The following is an 18,372-nucleotide window of genomic DNA, read 5'->3' on the forward strand; positions in this document are numbered from 1 at the left end:
GGAAGTAAAGGTGAGAGAAGATTCAGTGGCTTTATTGAACTGGTTGGCTGAGGAAGGACTGAAGTTGTCAAAAGGGAAGGTCCAATTTGTGGAAAGGGAGGTCAAGTATTTAGGACATGTACTCCGGAAGGGCGAGAAGTTGATTGATCCTTCTCGGATACAGGGGATAATGCAGTTGAAGCCCCCTCATACTAAAACGGAGGTGCGGCGGTTTCTGGGTCTAGTAGGATATTGCCGGCTATGGATAGATGAGTACATGAGCAAGGCTCAGTTTCTGTATGAGAAGTTGAAAGGATCATCTGACAGGGTAGAATGGACAGACAGGGACACAGAGAAGTGGGGAGAATTACGAAGGAGCCTGGTGACGGCCCCGGCTCTGGCTCTACTGAACTTGCCCCCCCCTTTCACCTATACGTTACAGCCCATGGGGGAACTGCCATTGGAGTGCTGACTCAGAGACGGGCTGGGAAATATCAACCAGTGGCCTTCCTGAGCAAAGCCCTAGAACCAGTGGTGAGGGGATGGCCGACTTGTGTGCAGGCAGTGGCTGCCGCTGCTGTGCTAGTGACAGAAGGGAAAAAACTCACTTTTGGGAGCCCCGTGATTGTCCATTCACCCCATCAGATCTTAAGTGTGCTTAGTCAACAGGCGGCTGCTTGGATGACAGAAGGAAGGATGTTGAAATATGAGACAGTTCTCCGGATAAGTCCTGATGTGGTGGTAGGAACAGACAGGAATTTGAACCCAGCGGAGTTTCTTGCGGGGGAGCGGAAAGAATGGGAGCCGGCGGAGCACGAGTGCTCCACCCTGTTGCAGCTGCAAACAAAGACCCGGGAGGACCTGCAGGAGGTCCCGCTGGAGGAGGGTGAGGTCTGATTTGTGGATGGGTCTAGCCGAGTAGAGCAGGGACAAAGGAAGTCAGGATATGCGATAGTGACTGCGGAGGGAGAGACAATAGAGAAGGGGGCACTACCAGCGGACTGGTCGGCTCAGCTGTGTGAAGTGCACGCTTTGAAACGGGCACTAGAGTTGGGAAAGGGAGTGTCCCTCACCGTCTACACAGACTCGCGATACGCCTGGGGAGTAGTGCACACTTTCAGGAAAATTTGGCTGGAACGGGGTTTACTCACAGCTGCTGGAAAGGGAAGGTTGCAGGGAGGAAGCAGGTCATTGGGTTACAATTGAGGGGACCCCAGTAGTGAGCCGTGCTGACATGAGGGGGATGGTGGAGAAACTGCACGAAGGGTCTCACGGGGGGTGCAGGCTTTGGTAGACACTGTAAAGCCGTGGTACTGGAGCCTGGGGGTTCGATGGGAACTCCACACCCCTTGGCATCCTGACTCCAGTGGGAAAGTGGGAAGGGCCAACGGGGTGTTGAAGCAACATCTCACCAAACTGGGATTGGAAACAGGGCTACCTTGGACAAAGACACTTCCGGTTGCCCTGCTTCGAATGCGGACAGCCCCTCGCAAGGATGTGGGGGTCTCCCCATTCGAGCTGATGATGGGAAGACCTTTCCTGGCTCCAATGGGAGAGCCTATCCCCGAGCTAAAGGATGCCTTCCTAAGAAAGTATCTCTTGGTACTGTCACAATCTCTCTTGTCTCTAAGAAAACAGGGACTCCTCGCTCAACGGCCCCCTTGCTGAAAGACCAACACCCCCACAAGCCAGAGGATTGGGTCCTGATAAAGACGTGGAAGGATGAGAAGCTGAAGCCGTCTTGGGAGGGACCATACCAAGTTCTCCTGACAACTGAATCAGCGGTTCGGACCTGACGGGGGGTTGGACCCACTACCATCGGGTTAAGCGAGCTCCCGACCCCCGACCATGGACTGCCCAACCGGGAGACGGACTCAAAGTAAAACTTAAAAGGAACTGAACTAAGGCAGGGGAGGAGATGACCAACATAAAGGCGTAGAATTGGCACAGACAGCTTTGATCACTGGGGATGATCCCCGTGGGGGCGGATGTTCTATCATTTTGGGTCTTCTCCCATACCAAGACCCTGGACTAATCAAAGGCAAATGGCTCTAAATCTCTTGGGGATAACCAATGCAACTCAATGTGTATATTTCAACAATACCCAGAACCGTACCCCCATTGCCCTCAAAAGGTCCTGCTTTCACTTGTGGAGGGGTCTATAATATCCCTTACGCCTCAACCCCTCTATACCTACCTAAAGGTTTCTTTTTGTTATGTGGACATGAAGCTTACACCTATGTTCCAGCCTATAGTTCAGGGGGCCCTTGTGCCATAGGGCGCCTGACCTCTCTATATGCCCTGCCTCCAATGCAAGCGCACCCATCAAAAGAAAAAGAAAAGGGAGCTGCCATCTGATTGTGAGAGTGATGTGACACTCTTGTCCGAAACAGAAGCCATGGCTCTGGCCCTCTCCTTAGTAGGGGTTCCTGCACTAAGTGGAAGGGCTTACCTGGACCTAAGGAAGGTGGCCTGCCTCCTGGCTAAAAGTGTCAACCTTACATCCTCTCTCATTGCAGCCCTCACTGAAGAAGTCACTGAGATCAGGAGGGCGGTCATTCAAAATCGGATAGCTATAGACTATCTCCTATTAAAGGGCAGGACAAGGCTGTGAATCTTTTCAAGGTCTTTGTTGCTTTAACCTAACCAACAATGAGAATTATATTGAAGCAAAACTAGCCAAGTTGGAGACCTTAGCCTCTCGCATATCCGAGGATCCAGAGGGATGGAATTGGTCGTGGCTCACTAGTTGGTTACCTAACTTTGCTTGGTTAAAACAACTTTCTGTACTAGCTATTGGCTTCATTGCCTTACTGGTCCTAGTATGTTGCTTAATGCAATGCCTCCCTGCTTGTGGGAATTACCTGTCCCAGTGTGTGAAGCCCCGGGTCCGGGACGAGGGAGCAATCCTGTTAGCCAGGTTTGAGGCCCAACAGAGGCGTGAAAAGTAAAAGGGGGGATTGTGAGAAGGCAGGGAGAAGTGAGGGCCTCAAACGAACCATGTTTGCTAGGGGAGAGCGCTGTGCACCATGGGGCAGCCTTGGGGGGGCGGCAGGAGGGAGGATGGGCAGAAGGCACACTCGCACCAGAGTGGAGAGGGACGGCAGGAGGGAGGAAAGACTGCAGGCAAGAGGCACACTCGCACCAGAGTGGAGAGGGACGGCAGGGGGCGGCTGTCGGGTCAAGTGGGGATTGGAATGTGTATTGCGCTGATTGAGTGGATGTCTGCGGTTTTGCGGTTAATTAGCGGCGCTCCGGGGCAGTGAAAAAGGTGAGATTGTGAGCCAAGCCCTCGTAGGAGGGGGAGGACAGATAGGGGGTATAAAAACCTGTCAGACCTTGCTTCGGGGTTCCTCCATTGCTGCGGGAGGGACCCACCTTTGCAAACGTGCCCAATAAAAACTTCTGTCTACTGGACAACCGAACCCGTGTCTGTCGTTTTCTGACAAAGGGAAAAGGAGCAAGGATGGAAGAATACAGTGTGCTGTAGTGGTTAAGGACTTGGAAGGCCCACGTTCAAGTCCACTCTCAACCATGGAAAAGCATTGGACAACTGTGGGCAAGTCATCTTCTCTCAGCTTTATAGAGTTTTTGTTGTGGGGAAAGCAAGGGAGTGCTGTAATTGATTATCTACACTGTCTCTTTCAGCAGGGAGGCAGAACAAGCAGACTAAGAGGGATAATGCATTGAAGGATGGTTTTTCAATCTCCAAGAAACCATTTCCAAAATTGTCACTTGCACATTACTAAAGGAAAACAATAATGGCAAAGATTTTTATTTGCATGAAAATTTCAAGTGCATATTTTAATTAATCTATAAATTCAAATGTACAAATCATTACTATGGTTTGATTGGAAATATAGTACATCTTACCATAGTAAAGCAGGTTTTGTTCACGTAAATTAAATGACTGCTGTTCCTGTTCTAACTCTTGACAGATAATTTGAAAGACTTTGTTTTCTATTCTATGAGTATGAGCTTGAAAATGAATTTGGACTAGACAGCCGTTCAAATAAAGGATGCCTTCAAACAGAAGTTCTATTAATTAGAGTTTGGCTTGCCAACTAGGGATCGCAAGACAACAATAGGTCCATTTTGGGACAGATTTCCAATCTATCCAAATTTCATTCAGATTTTAAATTATATTTTTAAAAAAACCCAATGGATTAGACATTAATGTAGGCTTTTTAAGGACAGAGTTCATCCAAACATCTTTTTAATCACCATGGAGTTTTTTTTTTCTTACTGTTTTATTAAGATTGAAAAACTTTCAGAGCTGCAAGCTGGACATTCGCTGGGTGAGTGCTCTTCAATTCATTTAAAAAGAAAAAAAATTACATACTTCCAGCTTTGTAAGTTCTTTATTTTTTGTAATATATAACAAAAGGGGAAATATAGTGTTGTTCTTTGGAAAGTTTTTAAACATTAAGGATTTGGATGAAATTGATTTAAAGAAAGACTTGGAAGTTAATTAAAAAGATCCTCTCCTGTGGGAAAGAACTTTATGTTTACATTTCGACCTGATAACAAAGCTTTGAAGGTTAATCACCAGAGAGCACCAGATGACCACCTTAAAGGAAACATTTTTTAAATTGGCTCAAGAAATCCTAGGAATATTTAACCTTATACTGAAACCAAAAGTTGCTACTGAAAAGAACCAAGTTCCTTGGAAAAAAACTGAAATGGATTTTAAGGTGGACTTAAAAATTATAACCTATATGAAAGAGATGGAAATACTGGATTTACAAATGGAATTGGATGATCATTTGAAAATTAAAAAGATATACAAATAATATACCAAAAGAAGGATGTGGATTGGCTGGTGTGGGTCTTCTGGGCTGTGTGGCCGTGTTCTTGAAGTTTTGTTTCCTAACATTTCGCCAGCACCTGTGACTGGCATCTTCAGAGTGCAGGAGCACAGTCAGGAGCAGAATTGCTTCAAGAACTTCAAGAACACGGCCACACAGCCCGGAAGACCCACACCAGCCGTCGTATGCCAGACGTGAAAGCCTTCGACAATACAAGGATGTGGATTACCCATTTAAATTGGAAAATAAGACACTTATAGGAGTGGCTACATTGAAAATACATATGGAATTTGACAAAGATGACAAAAATTTCGAGAGAAGAGACAAGAATAATAGAAGAAGACAAATGTTAAAACTTTATCTATGGGATTCAAGGATTGATGGGAAGAAGAAGAAAATATATAAAACTGGTTGATTTGATTACGATTAAGTAATGGTTTGTTATTTTTGGTGATGCTTAATGGTAACTTTGATTGGATAACTCTTTTTGGAATGTCCAATTGGATGTAATGAATTTGCTTGTAATATCTGTGTTACTATTTTTGGTATATGAATAAGGGATTATTATTTTTGGCAATGTTAATAGTTTTTTGGGTTTAATTTTTTTTGTAATGTTTAATTTGGTTTAATTATGGGTTTTTGTAATGTTTAATTGTCAGTTGGGCTGAGATTTTGATTATTAAGAGAGGGATCAGGGGAATTATGTTTAAATGGAAAGGGGGACTAGATGTTTTTGTTGCTCGTTATGCCTGTTCATCTTTACACCTTTTGTTGATTAATAAGGAGAGCTGAGGATTTAGAGATGGGTTTATAGAAAATGGGGTGAAGTATGGAATGGATGTATTTGGTAGTATTTTAAGAGACAGTGGTAAGTTGTTAATGTTGTATATACTTGCTGGAGAAGTTTCTTCTTATCTTTTCTTTTTCTTTGCACTGTCCTTTTTTTAATCTCTTTTTTTGCATTTGATTTTTATATGAGTTTTATCTGCTTTATATAATCTTCAACAAAAAATATTTTTAAAAAATTGGCAAACATCTTTTATTTCTTTATCTCAGATCTCTTTATTTTATTTTGGATCTTTCTGAAGAGCTGAGGCCTTCTGGCACTTTCTGGATTTCCAGGTGACCATCTCAGTTGGTTACATGCCTCAAGTAAGAGCTGTAACCATCTGCAGTAACAGTCTACAGATTTTCTTCCTGCCTTTGATCAGTTGCAGTGAAATCCCCAGTCTTGCTTTCACTGGATCCAGAGCAAAAATACATTCAACATATTCTTCCAGCAATCCTTCAAGCCACAAGGCCAGTTAACTTTCCTTCCTCTCCTCCCACTGATATTTCAGCCTTCTGTACCACATGGAGGCTAGGAGGTTCTTGCCAGCCCTTTTCAAAGTTCTTAAACAGCTTTCTCCTTCTTAATCTTCAACTTTCTTCCCGGGAGAAGCGCACCATTGACGAGAGGTATATGTTTCAAATTAATCTGAGCAAATTCTGCTTCAATTCCCAGTCAGTCTCTGGGAAATATGCAGCAAGCTGGAGCATACGAACTAAGATTGATATTGGTTTTGAAAGTATGCCTTGCAGTGTTCCAAGGATTGATCCAATGCAGCTCTGTTCCTCTCCCCAGTTATTTCATGACTATATGAGGCTGGGATTGCTATGAAACTAATTGGCTGCTGGATAAACGCTGTCCCTGGTCTACCCTAATCTATCAAGCATGCTGCCTGATAATTGTTTTTTCCCAGTGGAATCCCATTTCACCTCCACAAGCCAAACAAGCAAGCTGCCATCTTCAGTTCTCAAAGACTGGAAATGTACACTATTCAAAGGCCAGTTATTGAAAGGGCTGTTGTGTAATAATTTGGTGCATAAACATAGTTCTGTTCTGCACTCATTGAGGATAGGGATAAAAAAGAGCAGACCTAAAATGCAGATGGAGAAGTCTGTGAATTTTTATATCTTTCAGATTCTGCTTTTTCCAATCTTTAGTTTAGTCTGTCCACTTTTCGCATTAGTTGGTGACTTTAAAAAAAATCTTTATGAAAATCCCTGTTTTTTTCATACATGTTTGTTTTCTCACATAGATATATTGCATGCATTTTGGTGTAATAATCTTTGTAAATTATTCAATTATTGTTGCATATTTTTTTCATATGCATATTTTTCAAAAGTGCATATTATGTGCACTTTTTATACTTACTTTTCCCTAATAGACACACTTAGGCTTCACCAAATATCACACAAATGAATTTCTGTTTGCACAATATGGGTTTCCCTTTATCTCCACTAGTCTCCCCCATGTGTGTCCCCAAAATCTGTTCTTCAGAAGCAGATGGGAATGCATAAGCAGCTGTATGGGGGGTGGGTTGAAAACCAAATCATCTCTGATGTCCACTTCAGAGCACTGATTAGATGTCATTCTTTTTATACATTCTGTTTAGGATACCACTACAAAATTCTGAGATATCTATATGCTGAAAGTATATAAATATTGTGTTCCGGTATTAGGTTTCTTTTCTATTGACTTTTATATGACTATTTTATCACTATGTCAATTTTATCAGTCAGATGTAATTTACTGGAATAAGAAGGGAGGGAGGGGATTAATTCTTAAACATAAATCAACATCTCCTAGTTAATATCTCTCTCTTCTTTTCTCTCTGCACTGATTGAAACAGTTTAGATAAAGAAATGCATTTCACTACTAAAATCATAGACATTCTATTGTTCAACTACCAAGTGTGTGTGTGTCTGTGTGTGTGTATAGATATACATATGTGCATGCACGCACGTGTGGACACACACAAGGCATAGTTTAGGTTGGTCACACATCCACCTATTTTACAGAAGATAGTCCTTTATTCAAAGGGTTGTTAGATGACAATCTCTGCTTAAAAATATTCTCTTTTTGAATAAATCAGTTTTAAAGAGGGTGCATCTAAATGGAGAGAGAACAGAGGCCTTGCAATACCTCCATAGCAGAATGAACAGACATGCAGAGTAACTAGCTGCAGTTCCTAAATTACTAAATTACTGTAATTTAAATAGATATATAGTGAGACAGCCTGCATTTCTATTTAAATTATAGTATCTGTAAATGTTGTGATGATGATGATGATGATGATGATGATGATGATGATGATGATGATTCAGTCAGCTGCAGGATGAAGGCCTCTGTTACTGGTCCAGTGTGGGTTAGTAGACAGATTTTTTTTTTCTGCCCAGCCTAGAGCTAAGAAAGTCACCCAAATAGTTTCTGTACCTAAGGGAAGACTAGATCCCCTCTCCCCACTCATAGTCCAGCACCTCAACTATTATACCACACGGGCTCTCAGAGAAAGAGAGATAGACAGATGTCAGTTCATATTTTCTTCTATCCTCTTTGTTTGATGATGCAGAAGTAGCCCCGCTTATAAATATGTGGCACTCAGAGGAAAAACTAGGAACAATCCAGGAAAAAGTCACTTCTTTGCTTCTGCATCCGTGTTCCTTTTGAGACTGAGAAAGAAAGCTTCCCATCCCCAAGGAGATGAATCCAGTATTGTTTCCCCTTTCTTTCAGCATTTTCTAAACACAGCCAGGCAGTTTAAGATAAGTATCTAGAATGGCTGAGAAGAACCCTACAGGGAGCAGGGACAACAAAAAGGTGGCGGAGGTGGGGAGCTGTGACAACCAGCACAAAGAGATGCTGCCATTTGGGGCTGGGTGTAGCTGACAACTGTCGGTTAAAATGTCTATTATTAGTAGTATTAGTATTATATTGTTCTAAAACATACGTACATCATACGTTATATTATTGCAATACAGTTGTATTTGTATAGTATTGCCTAAAGATTATTGACCCTCTTATGTTTAGATAGCTTAGACCATTAAAGGAAATGTTGGAAATGTTCAAAATACCATTTTCTCTGTCTGGTGAGCCTTCCAGGCGGCTAAGCAAATGCTAAGAAATCAGTTAAGGGTGGCTAGCAAGAAAAGAAACTATACACTTAACACCACACAAACCTTTCTAAAGCTTTGGTCTTGGGGATTCTTTCACACATTATGAAAGTGGCTGCCTTCAATGCAAGGTTATAAAAAGAGCCATTTCTCTTTTTGCATGTGGTGAGGCATGATTGCAAGCCAACAAAAAGGCTCTTCTAAAAAGTGTTGGTTCTTGGTAAAAGAATTGTGGGTTCTTGTTTGGAAAAAAAACAGATTTTTACATTGGTTTAAGCTTGTGGTACCCGAAACGCAGGTACTATAAAGCAGCTGAGATTGCTGATTTTGATAGAAATGTCTTACATTTACAAGGAGATGTGCTCTTGTTTGAACTTATAGTCGCACTAATTAACGTTATTCCCCAGGTGGTGCACATTTGAAAAAGCATAAAATAAAATACATACATTAGCACCATAGAAGGACATTCATACAAATTTAATGAAGATCTTTCATGACCAAATTCCTAAACTGATGAAGAATCTGAGCTGAACAAAACTTATAAGTAACAAATGAGACATGAAAAATGGAACTGACAGGTTTGTCCACCCCTTAGGTTAAGCAGTGGAAGAATCTGATCTCAGCCTGAGAACACAGTCAGTGCCAATTAGAGTAGAGCTACATGAACAGAAGTGAGACCTGATTTAAGGACACTTCCAAGGTGCCCATATGATTACTTAGTTATACTTCCATCCCATCCCCACCCCCCACCCCATCCCAGAGGCTGTGTTACCAGGTCTATGACTAGAATAAAATGTTAAAATGCTTACCATGTAACATAGGACTGATCCACACAACCAACTTGCCCCAGTCCCAATACAGGCCACTGATCTTTTCTTGAGGAAAGGACAGCATAACATCGTCCTCTACCACACGCAGCCCACAAGGAAGGCAACTTCTGCCCTATTTTTCTGTTACAAAAAAGGCTTTTTCACATTGCAGCCTTAAGCTGTTTGTCTCCCACATGTAGCTGCAAATGAAGCCACCTTAAGAAATCTCTTTCTGGGATTTCAACCCCTTCCTCCACTTTGGCCACAAGGAAAGAATAGACCTGTCTCTTTCCCCCCTCTTTTTTAAAAACCAGCTGTGTGTTCTTCCTTCCTTCCTTCCTTCCTTCCTTCCTTCCTTCCTTCCTTCCTTCCTTCCTTCCTTCCTTCCTTCCTTCCTTCCTTCCTTCCTTCCTTCCTGTATAGAAGGGCTAATGAAGCAGGGAAATGCATTAATGGAGGACTATGGTAAATGTGGTCCAATCAGAACATGCTCTATAATTCCTGTTGTCTGTATCTTTCCCTCACTGTAGCCCAACACTAATCAAGAAGCATCCAGGCTATTTTTTTCTTACCAGCTACCTTAATTGTTACTCTCATCTGAGCAAACAGAGTTCTCACTTCTCTGTGAAATGACCTATTTTTCCATAGTTAGAGATGTAGCCTATTAATATTTCGCTTGCTGTCAAGTGCGTTTCAGTTAAAGCTAAGGAGTTTATATCCAGGAAAAGTGTTTTCACTGAATTAAGAACACATTAAATATTCTTACAGTCATTTAAGAAAAGTTATTTGAAGAGGATGTTTGGCCATTTCCCCAGTTTTTGGTGGCCCACTTCAGGCATTCTGATTTTAAGATGGATTTAGATTAAAAAAAAACAAACTTAAATTTATCACATTTAAGAAATGGGTGTCTGAAAAGGGGCGTGCCTTTGCAGCTAGACTTTTCTAATTAGTTGTGGTCCCCAGGTAAATATTTAGATGGAAAATGCAGATTGACTGCTGTCTTGGATCTCCTATGAAACTCGTTGGATGATCTTTGGCCATCCTCTATTTCTTAGCCTAGCCTTCCCTGCAAGGTTGGTGTGAAGATGAAGTGTGAGAAGACATGTACTTAGAGGCAAGGTGGGAAATCACACGCACACAGGCACACACACACACATGTATGAATGGCCTTCTTAAGGTTTTATTTAGTTGGCTTTAATTATTTTACTTCAGTGTAGTATTAAGGTCTTGATTGTCCTGGGAAGGATCAAAATATTAAAATAAAATAATCAGAATCAAATACTGCAGCATAATTAGAGAATAGACATGATATCTATGAGGATTGCTTGACTAGATGGACATCATTTTAGGAACTGAAAATGCTACCCCTAAAACATCTAGCCCTCTTTCATTGGGTTCAAACTCTTTTCCTATCTGTTAACTACCACATTCCTCAGGAAACTCATGCTGAGAAACAGAGCAGGCTTGAGAGATACAACTAAAATGGATATATCCATTTCTATTACTCTCAGTTTTTAATTTTTCACATCTCCAATTTGTTCCCACCCATATTTTTATCAGCCTGCAGTTATTTAATACATGCTTGCCTCATATACAATATATATTTATTGCAACCAATTTTCCATAATCGTTTTTCATATTTTTCACAAACATTGCATGCATATATGCATTTATACATATATACATGTTTATTCTTTATTTTATAAAACATTGCAGAGCAAATAAGCACCAGGTAATAGAAAACCACATCAAGAGAATCTAATAAGTTAAGTAAAAAGATGAGGCAGGAAGCTGAAACACAAAGCTCTGAGAAGTTCAAATATCAAAGAATAACTGCATTTTGGTTAATTTATTGAACGAAGAACTGCAAAGTTGGTACATTCTCAAAATATCAATAAAATTGTTATCCATGGCTACTACAAAAGTGGCCACTTGGTCACCAATTATGTAAGGGGCTTCTTTGGATGGCCCAAGAATCATAAGCTAGACTCAGCCTCCATGATTCTTGCCTAAGACCTAAGCGATCTTACAACGGTAAGGAGATCTGTGCAAACAGAGGTCTTTCTCCCTGTCTGTGATCTTTGTTTTTTTAAGTGAAGATCCCAAGGTTTGAATTTGGGAATATATTCTCTCCCACTGAATTAGCTGAACCTCCATAAATCACAATAATTTCATTTCTGCTCATTGGAGAATCCAATAAAAAACCCAGGAACTGTGATCGAAGGCATGGTGTTATATATCTGGGAAATTTGGTTGGGTTTCTTTGATTATAGCAGCCATCTAAACAGTACACTGTAAAGCCACAGGTGTCCAGATCTTGTACCTCATGACTAGTTAAGCTGATTTAAATTGGGAAACAACAGAGAAGGAAACATTAATTTACCACCCCACGTACTCACATCTAAATCCAAATTTCTCTCTCTTTCTTCCTTACACACACACACACACACACACACCCAGACACACTGCTACAGTTATTTGCATAAAGATATTAGAAAGCTGTTTGTGCACCTTTGATATAATACTCAATTTACTCCATTATATGTGGAAAATCACATGTAATCTGATTCACAAGATATATTGTGTTAAACCTAAACAAAGAGAATCAATAGACTTCATATTAAGTCGCTATTCTGTATTTACTTATGACAGTGAAAAGTGAATGTTTTGAACAAGACTCTTTTATATTTTCTCTTTGACAGGGTTCAAAGAATAAGACTTATTCTTCTCAGACCCAGCCCACTTCTTTGCCCCCTCCTACTTCCCCTTCCATTTTCACATTGCCTATCCCATTTTTAGGAGTGTAACCCTCAGTATATAAAACAAAACTTGAATGTAGCATTTGGCTTAGAAAAGTTTGCTCACTTCTGATTTACTGTAAGCCAAAAGGTATAACCACTTCTTTATAAATCTGGACTCTTTTCCTCATGGATACAGACATGTAAACTATTTTAAGAGGAAGATCTACCTTTTATTGGCCAACAGTTATTTTTAAACACTCACATTTCTGTATGATTATCATTTTCTGTCACCATAGGAACCCTATTGCAAAGGTTTAAATATAGAATTTTTCTTTATTGAAGGCACATGCAATTGCTCCCTGTTCCTTTTATTATTTGAATTGTAAAAAATGGAATTAAATTTCTCATAACTGAGTAATATGCTGCCTGAAATGTATTAGCTGAGGCAGCACTGAATAATACTGTAATGTAATGAATTCCACCATAAAGAATGAGTTTTTTAAAATAGAGATTGACTGTAAAGGTAGCAGGACCTACATTTTCATGGCTTGGAGAACTAAATTCCAGCTAAAGATTGCATTGCATTAGTTATTTTGTGCAACCGTTGAGAAAGAATAAGCATGCGAATATATTTGCTTAGTGCAACGGCTTTCGGAAGACGAGTAGAAATGCCACACAGAATACATACTAGATGAATTACACAAAACATGAAGAAACAGCCAGAAGCATCATATATCCATTCCCAGTATATGAGATAGAAGACTTAAAGAAAAAGATATACAAAGGAATTTTATAACAGAAACAGAATATTTAAGAATTAACCCCTATAAGATGCAAAGAAGTTACAGAAAGGGCGAGAGAAACATGTATTTTGGTCCTGCTCCCTTCATGCTTCATATCCCCATGTTCCCATGAAAGGTTTGCAAAGAAATTGTAGTCTGTAAATGTGTTGGACTGATGACATATTCACTTTCAGCTGAATACAGTCACAACTTCCTGATGGAAGACCTTGGGGAATCAAGGATGAAGAACCAGAGCATGGCCCGTTTTCCCTCCTTGCTTTCTTTTTTAGAATACAAAAGAGGGTTTCAGTTTCTTGACATTATCAGCTTTATCCGAAGCAGTCTTACTGTACTGTAATAATTAAGTTTGTGCAAAGCAGGCACAGTCTACCACTTTGCTGTTTTCCTTTGAGCACTGGAGATGGCAGAATCAGTTTCAGGACAAAAGCAAAGTGCCAAGAGTGACATTTTTGGGCTCATGAATGTTGATGCGGGGCTGTTTATTCTTGTCTAGCCACTTCACGTTGAGGCAGGTGGGCAGAAGACACCTGAAGGACCGGAGAAGTGGCTAAAACAAGGCAGGACAGCCGATCCCAGTATGTAAAGGTGCCATGCTCTGCCACTTTGCTTCATGGATCTGGTCTTTCTGGGTGAGTCAATCAAATCACCTTTGCATCATGTCACCCATGACCCATGTCTTGTATTGTTTCTATACTCTATTCTTATATTTCAACATCAGATTTCCAACTGATCTTGTTTTTGAGTCATGCATGCATCATAATAAAATGATTTCAAGAATAAAAATGAAAATTTGCATGATTATACCACTCCCTTTGTAGCTTAGTATATTATCTAATGTTCATTAGGTTCAATTGTTCAACCCCTGGAGTTTCACTCACACTCACACACTCGTACCTTCTCTGTATCGATCCCTTTAGACATTGACCATGTGGAGACAATATAATCCATGACACGTTCACTAAGGCCTTTGGGGACTTGGTATAACTTTAAGAAATCTCTCACATTGTTCAACATCTCATGGTAGCGATTGGTGTTGGCGTACATTTGTTGGAAAATTGTAGTGACGTTTCCAAAAATAGTTGCATAAAGAAGAGCTGGAAGAGATCCAAAAGAGTAATTAAAAACCAGCAAAGAGACACAAACTGCCAGCAGTTCAATCAATGCTAAAGCCTCCTTCATTGTTTCATCAAACATTTTGGGTGCAGTCAATTTGGTGCTGAGCTGAGCTAGGGAAATATATTAATGGCAATTTTGGAGCAAGTTACAAGTACAGGCAGTAGATTAAGAAAACACATGTGAGGAAAGTTATTTAGGGTGCCATGAGTCCTCAATAGAGTCATCAGATATTCTATAGCTCAAAGTCTTAGATACTGACAGATAGAATGAGACCTAAAAGATAGAGCTTGGCCAAGGACTGAGATCTGATGGACTAAGGCAGAAGTAAGTGATGTCCAGATCAGTGGAAGAACATGATGGGCTCACTCATTCAGTGGTAGAAACAGATAAACATGGTAAAGCAGAATGAATGACAAAATTTCTCACTCCAAGTTGGAACTACCTGCCATTCATACTGGCTTTTCATTCTGAGGTGATGTTTCATTTTCTGGAACTTCAGATCATATGCAGAACCATTTTGACATCATTGGGTACTTGTGCAAAGCCTCCGCTTTCTGTTCTTTTGATTCCTCCTAATTTCCTCCCACTGCCTGTCATACAGGAAGCTACAGTGAATGCTTTACTATAAATATTTTACCACTGAAGTTAACTGATATGTATTATAAGTAAATGGTATGAAAATGAAATCTGAATTTAACCAACCATGTTTGAATGTACACATTGAGCTAGTTTAAACATCCATGATCTCTCCTTGAAATAATGATTTGCTGCTTGAGTGAATGGGTTGTTATATTTTTAATATCATAAAAAGAATATTAATATTGTTTCAAGTTAGCAAACTGCTCACTGTTTCAAGACGTCCTGTCATCAGGGTTAATAAAGGACTGGTGAATATAAAGTTTGAAAGCCACAAAAAGAGAAGTGAAACACATTCTTTTTTTTTTCTTCTTTATCATCATCACTATCATTATAATTTCTGCTATTGCTGCATTTGAATTGGCTGCAAATTGAATTCTTCCTGGCTCATGGCTAGAAGCAACCACTAGGTCACAGAAGATAACAAACAGTTGTCTGAGAGCTGTGCTACTTGAACACCCAGGATTCACATAATTGGCAGGGGATTTCTGGGGAAAGAAGAACAGTCATTGCAGTAAAATTTCCTCATCTTAGATTGAATCATCTGGGAAATAAGGTGAGCTGTTTCCCAGACATATCAACATTCACCTTTGTCCAAAAATACTGACTTTTTCCTCTCTTCTCTCTCCAAGACTTAGGTTGCTGCTCGGTGTGTGTTAATTGTAAATAATCCCTAAGAAATGTAATTTTCCAAGAACTGTTGATACTTTAGATGAATTAAAGTCTTCCCCTCCATCCCCATGACTTCTATCTTTATGTCTAAATATGGGATTCTTGTGATATCATTAATGGGAACCAAGTATAGAAAAATCAACAAATTACATATATACAACAGTCTTTAACATCTCCTAAAACATTTTTAATATCTCCTGGACCCTTTCCAGCCAGGATTTAGCCCTGGGTATAGTCTTGAAACAGCATTGATTTCGCTTGTGGATGACCTCTGGTGGGGCTAGGATGGGGTGGTTCCAACATTCCTGGTCCTACTTGATTTCTCAGTAGGTTTTGATACCACTAATCATGGACTGCCTCAGGTACTGGGAGTGGGGACACTCTGCTGAGGGTTTCTCCTTCTTCCTCCATGATTAGTTCTAACTGGTATTGGTAGAGAAGACAGATGGAACCCAAACCCCTGCTTTGTGTGGTCACTGGGTGAGGTCAGTCATAGTTTAGTCACCTCCCTTTTGGATTACTGTAACACTACATGGGACTGCACTTAAAGACCACTTGGAAGGTACAGCTGGTTTAGAATACAGTGGCATGAGTAATTAGAGTTCTTTCTTAGTTTACCCATGTAATACCCATACTTTGTGAATTGTACTTGTTGCCATTTGGCTTTTGGGTGCCGTTTAAGGTGCTGGTTATGGGTGCCATTTAAGGTGCTGGTTATGCACATAAAGATCTTTATGGTTTAGAATCTGGATGCCTCTGGTTCTGTCTTTTTCTGGCTATTTCTGCCCATCCAGTAGGATCTGACAGAGATGGCTCACCCTTGGTCCCATCAGTAAAGCAATTTTGATAGGGGATATGGATGGCCCTTCTCTGTGTCTGCTCCTGCCCTTCAAAACAGGCTTCCACCTGAAGTCCCCATAGGCCCAACATTGCTGTGCTTTTGTAAAGCCTTGAAGTCCTCCGTGAAGTATTTCTGTACAGCAGGGTTCCTCAACCTTGGCAACTTTAAGGCGGGTGGACTTCAACTCCCAAAATTCCCCAGCCAGCAAGGCTGGCTGAGGAATTCTGGGAGTTGAAGTCCACCCATCTTAAAGTTGCCAAGGTTGAGAAACACTGGGCTAGAGAGAATGTGAAGAGCATGGTTTGAAGAGGATGTTGGCAACTGAGAAGGAAAACAAGCCGATAGTAACTGAAGAGGCATCAGTACTGTCACCAGCCTTAAACTTCTTTGCTAGAAAAACTAGGGATCCCAGGGACAGTTTTGGGCCAGGATAATCTACCCAAGCCACAACAACCTCAGTCAGTCTGGGACAATCAGCAGCTATGCAGGATGTAAGCATGGCCCTGAGGACTCAGGTTTTACATCCCTTCTCTAGGACATTTGGAAAATCAGAATGGTTCTTCTGGGATCTGCTATTTTAATTACCCAGAATGCCCTAGAAAGGTGCTCTGTTAAGAGTCTTGGGGAAAATTTAAATGGTGGCACTAATAGCATAACAGTGTTTCTCAACCTTGACAACTTTAAGACATGTAGACTTCAACTCCAGAATTCTCCACCCATCTTGCTGGCTGGGGAATTCTGGGAGTTGAAGTCCACCTGTCTTGAAGTTGCCAAGGTTGAGGAACCCTTCTGTACAGGTTTGTAATGGGCTTTACTGGTTTCTAATTAAGACTTCTGAAAATTATACTGTTTTGGTACCATTGGTTTTCTTTTGGTTGCTTGCTTTATTTTAATTGCTGTAAGCAGCCTAGGATTGCAAATTATGATGAAGGCAGCCTCTCTAAGTTTGATTGTTAAATAAATAACAAATGCATGAATAAAACTCCTAAAATCTACGATCCTTTATTAAATATAATGACTGATTTCACATAGCTTTAACCAAATCTGTCAAAGACACTACTGGTAGCATTCCCTTAACCTTCTAATCTTAATCAGTCTATTTGTAGCTTAGTATCCCATGCCAACCCAGCCCATTTTACTAGGTTACACATCTGGAACTAGAAGGTACAAACTAGAAATTGCTTTAATTCAGTAATCAAATCGGCATGCTATGTGAATCCACCTCCTGAGTCAAAGCCTGCTTGACTATATAAAAAGAAAATCATGGGGAGGTAGATGTCTAAAAATGACAAAGAGGCCACGTATCATTGTAGCCAATTTGAACCATTTGTGGCTGTCATTTTTGTCTCTCCTCATTAAATTTATTAATGCACTTTACATTAAATTGACACCAGCATGCTAATTTCATCCTTTCTGTCAACCTACTTTTCATGCTCCGTTAGCTAAAGATATAAATTCTACAGAGCTCCCTGCATTATCTAAAGTTATGGATATGAAAGTAAGTTGGTCAATTCACATTTGTATGTGTACCAGATCTGCATTTCCTGCACCCACGGGGGTCAGCAACTTTTTCAGGCAGTACTGGCCATCACATGATCTTCTGCAATAGCCCAAGCAACCTCTATATTTTTTTAATTAGTCAAAATCTCACAACATTGCAAATGTTATAAAATATTGTCAGTCTTACCCAGAAATCTCAGAAGATCTTTTCTGAGAATATTAAAATCATATAAGATTACCACATGAAAGTTCAGGTCTTCTGAATCTGGGGATCTTATAAGATTCAGCTAGTTTTCACAATTAAGTTATCTTAACTGGGGGCTATGGGTGTTTGTTTTTTTAAAAAAAGGTCCCATAGATTCCTGGTGCCTCATGTAATTATCTATTACATTTGTAGATGGATTTTTTTTCCTAAGGGGTTCATTAAACTAGAGACCAATCTACATTCAAAAAAATTGATTTTATTGACAAATTTTAGTACTGGAGGCCCACGGACAAAGTCTGGAGAAGGATGGGGTTACAAACGCTCTT

At 40.4% G+C, this 18,372-nt stretch overlaps 1 protein-coding gene across 1 annotated transcript in view; it reads right to left on the reverse strand.

The window, feature by feature from the left end:
- The window catches only part of KCNH5 (potassium voltage-gated channel subfamily H member 5), a 177,285-nt gene that overhangs the window by 50,971 nt on the left and 107,942 nt on the right, over window positions 1–18,372 (reverse strand). The window contains exon 8 of the mRNA XM_088149739.1: window positions 13,971–14,170. Within this exon, the coding sequence (XP_088005865.1) occupies window positions 13,971–14,170 (200 nt within the window). The remainder of the gene's footprint in view (window positions 1–13,970; window positions 14,171–18,372) is intronic.

Source organism: Python bivittatus, unplaced genomic scaffold (assembly GCF_059951505.1).
Source record: "Python bivittatus isolate LINGU-HERP-01145 unplaced genomic scaffold, Pbiv_v1 ctg000580_np1212, whole genome shotgun sequence".
In the NCBI taxonomy this organism is placed as follows: domain Eukaryota; kingdom Metazoa; phylum Chordata; class Lepidosauria; order Squamata; family Pythonidae; genus Python; species Python bivittatus.